The sequence below is a fragment of the Triticum aestivum genome, chromosome 3A, assembly GCF_018294505.1.
Source record: "Triticum aestivum cultivar Chinese Spring chromosome 3A, IWGSC CS RefSeq v2.1, whole genome shotgun sequence".
NCBI classification, from domain to species: Eukaryota; Viridiplantae; Streptophyta; class Magnoliopsida; order Poales; family Poaceae; genus Triticum; species Triticum aestivum.
Genome location: NC_057800.1, coordinates 279,046,056 through 279,059,615, shown reverse-complemented (window position 1 = coordinate 279,059,615; position 13,560 = coordinate 279,046,056). Strand labels below are relative to the sequence as shown.

At 45.1% G+C, this 13,560-nt stretch overlaps 1 protein-coding gene across 7 annotated transcripts; it reads left to right on the top strand.

Moving 5' to 3' along the window:
* Positions 1–5,019: 5,019 nt before the first annotated feature.
* LOC123061177 (uncharacterized) lies at positions 5,020–8,825 on the top strand. 7 transcript variants are annotated; one of them, XR_006428618.1, is made up of 7 exons: positions 5,027–5,795; positions 6,540–6,729; positions 7,115–7,346; positions 7,483–7,511; positions 7,606–7,700; positions 8,239–8,321; positions 8,415–8,825. XR_006428618.1 is itself a non-coding variant. In XM_044484125.1 (3 exons), the coding sequence occupies exons 1-2, from the start codon at positions 5,288–5,290 to the stop codon at positions 6,472–6,474; spliced, it is 567 nt and encodes a 188-aa protein (XP_044340060.1). In that variant the 5' UTR covers positions 5,020–5,287; the 3' UTR covers positions 6,475–6,729; positions 7,115–7,346. The 7 variants fall into 7 exon arrangements, 1 of the variants encoding a protein (XP_044340060.1); XR_006428616.1 differs by having other exon boundaries at positions 5,030–5,795; positions 8,239–8,825; XR_006428617.1 differs by lacking the exon at positions 7,483–7,511 and having other exon boundaries at positions 5,031–5,795.
* Positions 8,826–13,560: the final 4,735 nt, after the last annotated feature.

Sequence of the window (13,560 nt, the reverse complement as noted above, 5' to 3'; positions counted from 1 at the left end):
CAAAAGAACTTTGAATTTTTTTAATTCTTTGAAAACTCCCACTCATATTTCGTATAATTTGAAGAAGTCATTTTATCTTCGCTCGTGAAAATCATTGAGTTGCATAAAGTTTCAGAATTGGAAATATTTTTCAAATGAAATTCAAATATTTTCAACACCCCTTGTCATTTAAATAAATGGAAGAAGTCATGTCATCTTCTCTCCAGGGTTTTTGTGATGAAAGGAATTTGAATTCCCGAAGATCATAAAAGCAAAATTGAAAGTTTGGGAAAATCCTTTTATTCCCTTTCATCTAACTTTCAAAAAGTTTCGAATTCACTCACTTTCAGTCAATCAATCAAGCAATCAATCAAATCTATCTATTTGTTTATAACATTCCAAAATTTAGAATTTTGGGATGTTACAGAAGCATGGTGGGCTTGCATCGGAAAAGGGGTAACCCGACAAATAAGGCCCCACTTCCCCTAGCGAGAAATTTGATTGGCAGTTTTCTCGCCGATCCTCCTTAGGCTTCCTCTCAGGCTCATCGAGTAAAAGGAAGAGGCCGGGGAAGAGGTGGAGGAAAGGCTAGGAGAAACCTGGTTCGGCCTCCCTCGCCACCACCTGTCGTGACACCACCTGAGGATGAGGGGGTGGAGGACGAGCCGGTGTCTCACTCCCCCATGTCTGAGGAGAGGGTGGATGAGTGGTTGTCGCTGGAGGAGGATGAGGATCGGTTAGGGGCCCTGACCGCCGACGACGAGAATGATGGTTTTATCCAAGTTGAGAAGGGTCGACCCGTGTACATGCGTGGTTCGTCAAGGCTCCCGGAACGAGGGCTTCCTATCGAGCAGAGGCCATGTATTGCTCCATATGGAGAAAGGTAAACTAACTTCGGCTTCCCATTTTCTACCTTCAATGTTTGCGATAATTGCTAATAACTTTGGCTTCTCATTATATAGCGATTGGGCGACAGTTGGAGATTCCCAGGGTAAGAAGCACCGACTCGTGAATGGCGTCCTTGGGATCCTCTTGAGGGAGCATTACCCTGGCATGGTTACTTTGCCTGGGGAGGTCAATGTTCCAGAGCCAGCACGGACTTGGTACCACTACATAGCCTACGAGGATCTTGGTGTAGCAAACAACATCGAGTTTCACAACAAAGCGGAGCGGGTCTTTGCCGAACTTTGGGTAATCATTAAGTTTCCTTCACACACTACATATCTATAATTCATAGCTAGTCAATTGCCTAATCTCGATTGGTGTCGCGTGTATTTGCAGATTTCAATAGATGCGAGGAAGGGAACTTGGAGGAGGCACGAGCAGTCGTCAACCACCATTGCAAGAAGCTTGTGCGCAATCTGATGCATGAGGCGCGCCCTTTAGCCATCCGCAGGTATAAGGCAACTCAAGGCTATATGAGTGTTGATAAGAAACCATGTAGGAACCTCCATCTTAAGAAGGATGAGTACATGCAGGTAAAGCATGTTCATGCTTGTTATTTCCTCAACAGGCTGGCACTCAATTTCTTTTTGACATATATGAGATGCAATTGATCAATTAGGTTACTCCGAGATGGTGTGTCGACAAGGGGGAGTGCTGGGAGTGGATCGTGGACTACTGGTGTTCCGAAGAGTATAGGGAGAAAAACCTAGATTATAAAAATCGGCGAGCCGCAATGGAGGATCCACCACACCATCAAGGCAACTTGAACCTTAAGGGGTTCGGCGAGCGTTGGGTATGTCTTTCTTCCCATCAATTTGTTCTTCATAAGCTTTTTCTTGTCATACATGTTGCCAATCCTTGTGATGAAGTCTTAATCATGTTGCTTTGGTTGCAGGCGTCTCACAATAAGGCTCCGAAGCCCAACCTTTTTGTGGCGTACGCTTTGGCCCATAAGGGATCGTTCCGATCTGCCACGCCTTACGATGAGAATGACACATTGCCTGCCTACACCAGCAAGACTGCCTACGATTGAATGGACAAATTTAAAAGGAAGGCAAAAGAGATGAGAGGGCCTGAGTATGATGTGACATCGGAGCCCCTTGACCACGAGGTGGTTATGATCTCTGGAGGTGGTAGGAAACATGGCAAGGAAGCGACTGGAGGTGGCATGATTCCTAGGTCCTCCCGTCGCACTCTCCCTGAGTACAAAGCTCGGTCAGGTATCTCAACATCTTCTATATGTCAATGCTCGACTCCAGCAATGGTTGCGATGGAGGTATTCTATCCAAGTCCTTCTATGTATGCTTATTCTAATTCTTAGTGTTGGATTTGAAGATGTGATTGCAATGCCATATTCTATAGTCTTGACTGGAGGAGCAGAGGCGACTGCTAGATGAGAAGTTGGAGGAGAGGTTGGCGGAGGAGAGGCGACTGGCGGATGAGAAGAGGGCGGAGGAGAGGCGACTAGCGGATGAGAGGATGCAACAATACTTTGTAATGTTTGCGGTTAGTTCCTTAATAGCCTTGCACATACATCTAGTCTTTTACTACCAGTACTTAACTTTCACTCCTTAAACATAATTTGCAGGCTTATTGTACCCAGAATGGTATGCCCGCTATGCAGATGCCTGACATTGCTTCGCCCCCTATGGTTAGTTATCTGAAATACTTGCATGCACCATTATTGCATTTCTTAGTCTGAGTTTTGTGCTAACCATGTAATGCTTTGCAGCATCAATCAGACCAAGGGTCGAATAATGATGGATCTTCACATGCACCAGGCCCAAACGCCAATGACCATGGTGGTTCTCCGAACCTTTGAGATCGAGTATGGTTAGTGCCTACATATCTCCACGACTTTCATGATTTAGAGACCACTTGAAGATATTCATGATTTAGAGACAAGTAGCTATTTATTTTCATGATTTAGACACCATTTGAAGATCTCCATGATTTAGAATCTTGCAAGTAGAGACCATTCGATTTGAAGATCAAAATTTTAAGTAGAAACAAGTAGATACCATTTATTTTCATGATTTAGAGACCACTTGAAGCTATTTTTATTCATGATTTAGAGTGTTAAGTTGAATTAGTCTTCTAATTAGAGACACATAGCTATTTATTTTTATGATTTAGAGACCATTTGATGATCTCCATGATTTAGAAACTTGTAAGTAGAGACCGTTTGAACCATTTGAAGATCAAACTTATAATAGAGACAAGTAGAGACCATTTGAAACCATGATAGATTTGAACCATTTCAACAAATATCTTAATTAGCTATATGCATTCTTGAAGCTATTTACTTTCATGATTTAGAGACCAGCTGAAGCTATTTTTTTCATGATTTAGAGAGCACTCGAAGATATTCATGATTTACAGTGTTAAAATGAATCAATCTTATAAGTAGAAACAAGCAGCTATTTGTTTTCATGATTTAGAGACCATTCCTGAAGATCTTCATGATCCAGAATGTTAAATTGACATGTTCAAAATTGGACAAGGTCTAAAAGTACTTCCTTTTGTCTATTCGGCATTTTGATGATTTAAAGCCCTTTTTTATTATGCCAAAATTTGACATGTTGATGATTTCATCTTGTAGGTTGCCACACAGATGCTCTTTGGACTATGATATGGACATGAAGACATTTGTTGTAGTGCCAAATATTACGTATTGATGCCTGCTTTGTTCATTTGCTATTGAACACATTGTACTCTTGTATTTGCTATGGACTAGCTCGCTATGGGCATTTGGTATACTCTGTGTGGTATTTGATATGAATGTGTTATGGAACAATGCTATGAACTGTGTCATATTTGCTATGGAACAGTGCTATGAATTATGTGTCATCTGTGCCAAATTATAATATATATTGTGTATATAAACTATGCCAATTTATATCTGTGCCAAATTATGATATATATTGTGTGCCAAATTAATATATATATATATATATATATATATATAATGCCAAAAAAAGTGCACAACTTTTGCTGTCATTCAAATGGGATTCTAGACGGCAAAAGTACCCATGTCGCGGAAGCCTGTGTAATCGGACTACAGCCCAGCCCAGGGGTTTGCCGTCTGCCTTTTATCGCTAGATGGCAAACCTGGAGACTTTGTTGTCTGTCTCTTGGGCCGCCTGACGGCAAACCTGGGGACTTTGTCGTCTGCCTCTTGGGCCGCCTGATGGCAAACCTGGCGACTTTGCCGTCTGCCTCCTGGCCCGCCTGACGGCAAAACGCTAGACTTTGCCGTCTGCGTGGACGAAAACCTGACGGCAAACATTCTAACTTTGCCATCCGCCGAGCTTAAAGCCTGATGGCAAACCCATAACGGCGTCCATCTCTGTTAGGCAACTTTTTTGCCGTCTACACTGTATGGCTGACGGCAAAGTTTTTGCCGTCTTTGCCGTCTGCCCGACAAAAAGCTGACGACAAAGTCTTGCTTTGCTGATTTATGCTTTAGCGTCTAACTTTGTCGTCAACCAGCTGACGGCAAAGTCTTTGCCGTCTGTATTTCGCTCTTTACCGTCTGTAATCGCCAGACGGCAAAACTCTTGATTCCTGTAGTTTCATTACCTCCGATATCACTTCTATGTTTGCTTGCTAGTTGTTTGTTCTATCGCTATGTCACACTACCTACCACTTGTTTATCAAGCCTCCCATATTGCCATGTCAAGCCTCTAACCCACCTTCCTAGCAAATCGTTGTTTGGCTATGTTACCGCTTTTGCTCAGCCCCTCTTATAGTGTTACTAGTTGCAGGTGCAGTGCAGGTTGTTCCATGTTGGAACATGGATATGTTGGGATATCACAATATCTCTTATTTAAAACTATAAAGAGGCTAGCCAACTCACCTCCACAAGGCTCCTCCGATTGGGGCCTCGTTGGCCGTTCTATCTGCCCCTCCAACTCAGTTGCACCGTTGGATCTTCACTTGCAGTTAAATCATTTCTCACCTTGCAGTCATTTTACTGCCCAATGACAAGTGGGCTCGTCTCACGCTAGCAGTGGCTGGGTCAGCAGCGGGTCATTTTCGGTCGGGTGAGCCTTTCCTCGCGCACCCCACGTCGCGCGTCCCGTGGCTTGCCTGGGGGCTGGGGCTGGAGCGAGGAACCCATTGGGCACGACCGCACCAACCCTAGCTCCCGATCCACAGCCACGCACTCCTCCCTGCCCCTCTCACAGCCGCCAAACCCCATTCCTCTCTTCCTCCTCCCTCCTCCTTCCCGAATCCCTGCCACCACCACACCGAGTCGGCCGATGGTGAGATAAAGGAGCAGGGTAGGCGACCCGTCGCGATGGGATGAGGCTACAGGGAAGAGGGTCATGTCGCGTGGTGGCCCAGATGCGGCCGCCCCATGGCCGGCCTCGACGAGCACGGCCTTGATCCGGCCTCAGCCGGAGGACCTCGAGCCGAGGAGTGCGGCCTCGATCGGGACTCGGCATCTGGGGGGACGACGGAGGAGGAGGGGAAAGCAGGGGAGCAGCAGCCAGCATCTGGGGCGGCGGCGGCTGGACTCTTCTCCTGTCTCGCCTCGGCCGCCTCCTCTCCTCCCCGCGTCGTCGGCCCCCTCCTTCGTCCTCATAGCCGACCATCTCCGTCACTTGGGCCCCATGGCAACGGCAGGGTCTTCCGGTCGGGATTTAGACGAGGAAAAGGTGAAATCGAGCGTCTCGATGGTGCCATGACTGATACACGGCGACGGCTAGCGTCTGTGAGCGCCACACATGGTGCAGCAGGCTCGGCGGGCAGCGGGCGCGGCAGGCTCGGCAGGCAGCGGGCGCGGCGGTCAAGGCCAGGGGCGCGGATTGGGGGAGATGCGCACACGAGGAGCGATGGCGACCGCTTCTGTTGCCAACACCGAGGTGAGCTTCACCCAATCTCTTTCTTACTCCGTGCGGCCTCCTCCCCTTGGCCCCTGATTCATCGATGAGGCGTGCCATGGTTGTGTGTTCGCAAACCCTTCCCTTTTATCTTCTTCTCAGGAAACGAGGCATGAGGAGACGATGCTCTTCTGCAGCCTCATAGTTTCTCTTTGATTTTAGCTATATGTAGCCACTTTTCTGGATTAAGTTCAGAAAATGGCAATGGGTGGTTGAATAGTTCAAGTTGGTTCATATGCTTTGTGTAAAATTGTTTTCATAGATCATGTTATGCACTTAGGATGCATCCAATCTTTTACTTCGCAAGATGATGTTGCGAGCGTACATTTAGACTGGATAGAGATAGCAATATACCAAGAGTTCCAAGAATTGGATTCGTAAAAGCAGGGATGTTATTGATTCATCTGAGCTGCTCTATCTAATTGTATTTTATTAAGACCCTGCCATTTTAAATATAGCTTTTACATTCCTATTCGACAAATAATTGCTAACAGAAAGACGGAAACACACTTTTTAAAAAATGTTTTGTGCTAGGTAAATGATGCTGCACAACAAAATACAATTGCCTTTGTGTCTTACATAACTCATTTGTGTGTATTCAGGCCATACTGCCAGTACATTCCAAGTGGAATGGAGTACCCAGTTTTGTCCAGAAAGTTGAGGCCTTCCGGTGGTTCTTTTGCAATGAGGGTTTCAATGCTAACCGTATTGCATTTCCATTTTCAGGGTGTCCTTTTACTGGGTACCCACCCTCCAGTGCATATATTTGCATGATGATGTAATGTTAGACCAACTTTCTGGTTTAAGTCCATTGTTTGGCGCCAACGTGCATTTGGTGTTGATTGCTGGCTGGCCGACTGCGGTGTGCTACCGGCGATGAGATCCAGGAGGAGGTGGCGGCGGACAGGGAGTCGAGGTAGGGATGAACTTCCGATTAAGATGCAGAGCTGCTGTTTTTATCATGTTGTTCTTATCCCGCTCACTGTGATATTTGTGGAAAATATTTGCACTGTGGTTTGGTTAAGATATAGAGCTACTATTTTTATTCTGCATTGCCTCGTGGGTCTTATTATATGGATTAAGCACAAGGCATCTGTGGTTCAAAAGTTTTTAGTAACTTGTGTTTATCTTTACTGTCTGGTGTCGAATTGACTGATTAGTCGGTTGAATTGATTGTAAATGATTGCCCAATGTGGTTATCTGAAGATTGTAGTTTACCATATATGCTTACTACAAAATGCTTATTTTGCTTCACATGTAAGGCTGTAACAGGATGCATTTCTCTCACCTTATTTCTGCAGGACCTTTTTGCTTGCATTCTCGTGTCTTTTGGCAAGGAGAAAATTATCATTTGGAGGGGAAAAGACAGATGAAAACATGCAATATAGTATATGCAATTGACATACCCTTCAGTTCTTGAATCAGAGTTCAGTGGTGAAGAACACTACAATTTTTTGGTTGATGGATTGGTCTGAATATATTGTAAGGGATTTTGCATGAAGTGGTTATTCAAAGAATGGAACCAATTTTATGGTGAGTCTCTCCTGTAGGATTCTACTAATGTTTATTTGGCTTGAAGAATGTTACATTACGTTTTTCTCTTCCCCTTGTGTATGACTTTTTCCTTACATTCCCGTATGTTTTGACAAAGAGCAAATATTATTTGCAGTGAAAAATACTATGATTAAAGCATACACGGTACTAGCCTGAAATATTATTTGTTGCCTTAGTTATAATGATCTATATGAGGAATTTCATCCTGATATGTATGCGTACATTTCTTTTGTTATAGATTTTACTGAATGGATATGGTACAACCTCCATGATATTTGAGTGGTCCAGAATCAAGATTCCCTGAGAATTTTACCCTTCGATGAACAATGCAAGGTTTCTTTTGCCCTAAATTTGAATCCCAATAGGATTTCAGCAGGAATTTAAAATTCTTAGTTGATGATTCATTTCAGTGTTCAGTACAATGAGGCTAGATTATTTTCATAAAATGCCTGCTAAAATCATCCTTGGTCATTTTTTACTACTCTTGTTTGGTTGTTTAATGCTGAGTAATCAAATATATTCCATGAAGTGCTTCTTGGTATTTTACAACCGTTTACTCTGAATTCTGGTCTTCATGCCTTCAGACAATTTTCAGGTTGCTTTTCCACGATTTCAAATAACTTATACTACGCTCGGGGGCGTATCTAGATCTAGCACAGAAGAGATGTGTTTCTTGAAGACCTGAAAAATGATAATACTAACAGGATTGTTTTTAATAATGCCAGTACTGCTCCATAAAATAAACATAGAACTACAAAGCTCATGTTCACTCCTGCAAAAAAAATTCATAACAGTTAATTCTGCTGTAGTTGTAGATGTACATCCTTTATTCTTGCAACAGTTAATTCTAAGGCCATTCATATTGTTGCAGATTTTGCCTATTCTTTGAGATGGATGATGATTAGCGGTGCAACCAAAAATTCAGAGCTGGGCTTTACACACTTCAGTGGATAAGTGAAGTTCCAGTTTTTCTTCTGTACCCTATTACTGCTCTCTTGTACAGAGAGCAGTGAGTTTATATTGGCTAAATGTTAGACTGGAACGCAGGAGTAGCATGACAACACCAAGGTAGAGAGACCTGAAGAGAAGCAAGGGGATGGACCAAGGAAACTAGAACTGTGTTGTGGTGATGTGGGTCGTGTCGTCTTCGTCCTTCTCCATGGAGGCATATATACATAGTTTAGGTATAGGAAAGGAGACCGTCTCCATGGAACTTACTGATGTGTAATGTCCTCATAGCTAGGACTGGACCGTTTACAGAGGGAGTACTTGAAAATAGATTCTTTATATATTTTTTGGTTCCAGGGAGTACTTGAAAATAGATTCTTTATATATTTTTTGGTTCCATCAGCCGCATAACCTAAATTAGCAATTAGGTATCTAAACAGTGTAGTGTAACCATTGTGCTTGCTACAGTTTTACTTTAGTGTTGAAATGTTTTTGTTGGCTTGTTCTGTACTACGAAATGTTTTTGTTTTCCCAGCCATTATTTTCTAAATCCTATCAGCATATTACCTGATATGGCCTTGACGTTTCTGTTTTATAACGAGCTTTGCAACAGTCAACTTGAGTATGGTATGGTTTATTCTTTTTTGTTGCGGCTATTCGAGAGAAATTTAGAGCTCCACAACCTTCTGAAGACTTAGCAGAGATGAAACAATCAATCAATTGAGATGCATCACATGATCTTTTTCTCTTGACATTTATGGGTATTGAACCCATAGATCAGCTTATCAATGGAACTCTTATCGGGTTGAGAAGGTGTCACAAAAACTAAAGAGCAGTTTTAACATGGTCTCTGATTAACTCTTACCTTCTTACCTATTATGTGAAGGGGGTAAGGGGGACCTTGTTAAAATTAGCGAAAACTCAAAAACGGGGCGATTAGCTAAGGAAAGAAGCTAAGAAGCATCTGGAAGGACTTTTAGGATGGTACCGTGGTCAAATGCATCCAAGGATAGGTACTTTAAGAATTATGGTGTGTTCTTCTTCTTTTTTGTTTACCTTAGCCACATAGGTTAGCCTCTATTTATTATTATCCTTCTCTTTAGAGTAGATGCTTCCATCAGAACTGATATCCACAGGGTCAGTTTGAGATCGTGTCAGGACCCCGATTCTAAGTCACACCGATCTAGCCTGTAACACCTCATATCACTTTGCAGCCTCACGCACGATATTCCTATGGGTGTCGCCTTACCATGGCCCGGGACCGTTTGCGCCTTTTGGCTCACGTATATGATAGCGTCGCTAGCATCCATATGACAGAGAACCCGGGCCGACATGACTAGTCATGAACCCAAAGTGGCACTAACTTACGGGAACAGGCATACATGAATCAACATCGAGCATGTCGGTCAGCAGCGTGTGAATCCGGGCTGTAGCACTGGCTAACAGGACTCCGGGAACCCGGGCTGTAGCAGGCTAGGCAGGACTCCGGATGTCACCGCGTGACATTTCCCCGAAGGGACAGACACATGAACGAAGTGAATCACATGCCGACCAGTCAAGTGTTTCGGAGCATTAGTGCTGGGCTAGCAGGACTCGGGTGAACCGGGCTGTAGCGGACTACTATGGCTCATGGAAGCACAAGACTACATTTCTCCATAAGAGAGGCTACCAAGGATAAACAACTAGGTTGTCGGATCCCACACATACCAAGCATTTCAATCATACACACAATATGCTCAATATGTGTAATACAACATGGCATCACAACAAGACTCTACGACTCAGAGTATTTATTCATTAGGCTCCGAGGAGCGAGATATTACAAGCATGGGTCTCATGACCCAACATACAGAGCATACAAGCAACAGGCACATGTGGAAGCTTAACATGTCTGAGTACAGACATCTACAAATGAAAAAGGCTGAGAAGCCTGACTATCTACAAGACCCTCCCAAGGATACAAGATCGTAGCTGAGGTAACAAGCTAAACGTCGAAGTCCACGCGAAACTACTAGCGAGACTGAAGTCTCTCTGCAAAACATAAATTAAGCAAACGTGAGTACAATTGTACCCAACAAGACTTACATCAGAACTAATTACATATGTATCGGTATCAACAAAGAGGTGGTGCAGTTTGACTGCAACAAGCCAGCTTTGACTTAGTGGCTAATCTGAACTACGACTGCAAGTAACTCTTTTGAGGTGGCGCACACGAGTTCACATATTCACCATATCAATACTCCACTATGGATCCGCTCCCGTCTCCCTACGAGAACGCCATCCATAGCACTCACGCTTATCTTGCGCATTTTAGAGTATCCACTTTCACTTGTCTGTGAACTATGCAAGGGGTCCAAGTTTCCATATCCGAGGAATCCGGCTATTCGAATAGATAATGATAACCCTGTAGGGGTGTACTTCTTCACACACACTCTCGCCACTTACCACCATGTACACGTCGTGTATCTTGGCAACCTTCAAGCGGAAGCCTGGCAAGGGAGTCGACCACGACCTGACTAACCAACAAGTCTCTAGTCCAGGTTTATCGCCTATTCGGGTTCCATCCTCAAGGAGATCCGGCCGGGGTGTCGCTCACGGCCCCAAACGATGTGTACAGGGTTCCCAAGCCCACCATCCGGGTGCCACTTGGTACACCGGGCCACGATGCCTAGTCTGTCCCAAGCCCACCTGTACCGGGTGCCACTTGGTAGACTACTAACACTACCTACAAACACCAGAAACTAGTTGCAACTCCTGGACAGAGATCAGGTTGATTAATAAGTCGAGAGGGGCACTTAAGCATTCCAATGTGTGGTAGTAGCTGTTCATGGATCACAAACACAGAACTCAGTTCCTAAGGACGGCTGCAATGAGACAACCCACCATGTACTCCTACATGGCCTCTCACCGCTACCTTTACCAAATCGTGTTCACACACTTAGCTCTCAACAGTAGGACACGTTCACCACATTCCAATTCATCCCCGATGAATCAGACCTGACTCAACTCTAAGCAGTAGCAGGCATGACAAACAAACATGAATGAGTAGGCACATCAGGGCTCAAACAACTCCTACTCATGCTAGTGGGTTTCATCTATTTACTGTGGCAATGATAGGTCATGCAGAGGAAAGCGGTTCAGCTACCGCAGCATGTAACAGTTGAAACGTTGTTGTCCTAATGCAGTAAAAGAGAGTAGGAGCGAGAGAGTGGGATTGTATCAGAATAAACAAGGGGGTTTTGCTTGCCTGGCAGTTCTGAAGATAATATAGTTCTTCATCGGTGTCATCGATCACACCGTCGGAACCACGTCTATCGGGGGGAAACAATCACCGGCAACACAGAAAGAATATAATCAATGCAATGCACAATATGATACATGATCATGACATGTCAATATGCTGTGATTTGAACTAATGCAACTAAAACCAGAATGGTTTGAGCTAATTTGACCCAAGGGTTCAAATTCAAACTCAAGTTATGAATTTATAATGTGCCTTATCATGTTTTGATCTATACAGCAAGGTTAAGTTGCTTTGTCATGCATGAAACCAACATAAATGGATAGATTGGATTTTTCTGATAATTTTTCATATATAAATTATTTGATTTGGAGTTACGGTTGAATTACTATGAATTTCTGAAGTTTTAGACATTTTCTGGAATTTTCTAATTATTTAAAATCCAGAAAATGATTTACTGCGTCAGCATGACATAGCTGTGACATCAGCAGGTCAACTGAGCTGTTCTGGGTCAAACCTGACCAGTGGGGCCCACTGGTCAGTGTAATAGTGCTGGCTTGGGTCACTAACAGGTGGGGCCGGTCAAGGTCCACGTTGGCTCGGTCAAAGCTGACGCATGGGTCCACTGGTTTTGCTAATTAGCCTAATTGTTTTGGTTAACCAGTAAACTAAAAAAGTGGGACCCACTGTCAGTGACTAGTGTTAACTAATACGGTTAATTAGTCCATAATCTAATGACGGCCACGTCGGCAGCCGCCGGGGTTAGTCGCCGGCGACACACAGACGTGGCGCAGCTTGCCGGAGTGGCGCTAGAGGCTGCGGCTTGCCGCGCTGAGGGCACTAGGGGGGAGCCCTTGCTCGCCCCCATCCAGGGGTGCACGCAGCTGGGCGCAGGGAGGCCAGGGTCGACGGCGACGACCACTTGGGCGGCGGCCGGAGCACGGGGTTGGCCTGGAGGGGCTGCAGTGCACGGTAGGAGGTGCGGGTGGTGGATTTGGCTTGCTGGGGAGCTTCTGATAACGTTAACGGGCTCGGACGCGGGCGACAACAGTTGTGGTCGCGGTGGCGTCATGGCCGGCGGCGGCGAGCTCGGGAGCTGACGGGAGCGGTAGCTACGGCACGCATCCGACGAGGGAAACAGAGGGGAAAGGTAGCACGGCTCACGGTGGTTCGATGGGGAGGCTCAGCGGGCTCGGGGAGGACTGGTAGGTGGTGAATCGTCGATGAAGTCCGGCGAGCAGATGCGGCGGTGACGAGCTCGAGGGCGACGTTTCGGGGTGCCCGCGGTCGCGTGCTTCAGCAGAGAGGTCGAGGGAGACGCCGGGAACCTCCTGGACATGGTGGTTCAGCGAGGCGGCGGCGGTGGCTGCGAGAACTGCGGTGGCCTGCTCGTGGCGGCTTCGGCATTGGGGGGAAGAAGCGGCGGGACGAGGGGAAAGTGAGTAGAGAGGGATGGCTCGATGCGAATGGCAGCGGCGAAGTCGCCCGCGTCGTCGATGTGTCTCAGGAGGCAGCCAGGCAGCTGCTGCGTGGCGCGCGGTGAGCGCGCGTGCGTCGAGCACACGCGCCCTGTCTACTGGCGCGGTGGAGAAGATGATTGGCAGGTGGGCTGCACAGTAGCGGGCCGGCTAAATGGGCTGCGGTAAGTTAGGTGGGTTTCTTTCCCTCTCTGCCTTTCTACTTTTGTTTATGTTTTCTATTTATTTTGATTTGTTTTGAATTAGTAAAAATACTAATTCATTTTGTAAAATCCTGACAAAAATTGTGGGCACTATTTGAATTATTTCCAACAGCCCCCAATTGTTTTCAGAAGTATTGAAGCATTTAAAATATTTATAGGCATTAAATGCTCCAATTCAAATACAATATAATTTAACTCAAAAATCCATAAATGTCCAAGAAATATGCTCATCATTTTTGGCAGAGGTTTTCACCTTTATCATAAATCATGAACATTTTCAAAGGGCATTTTGGGTTTATTGAAAATGATTTTATGTTGAACCT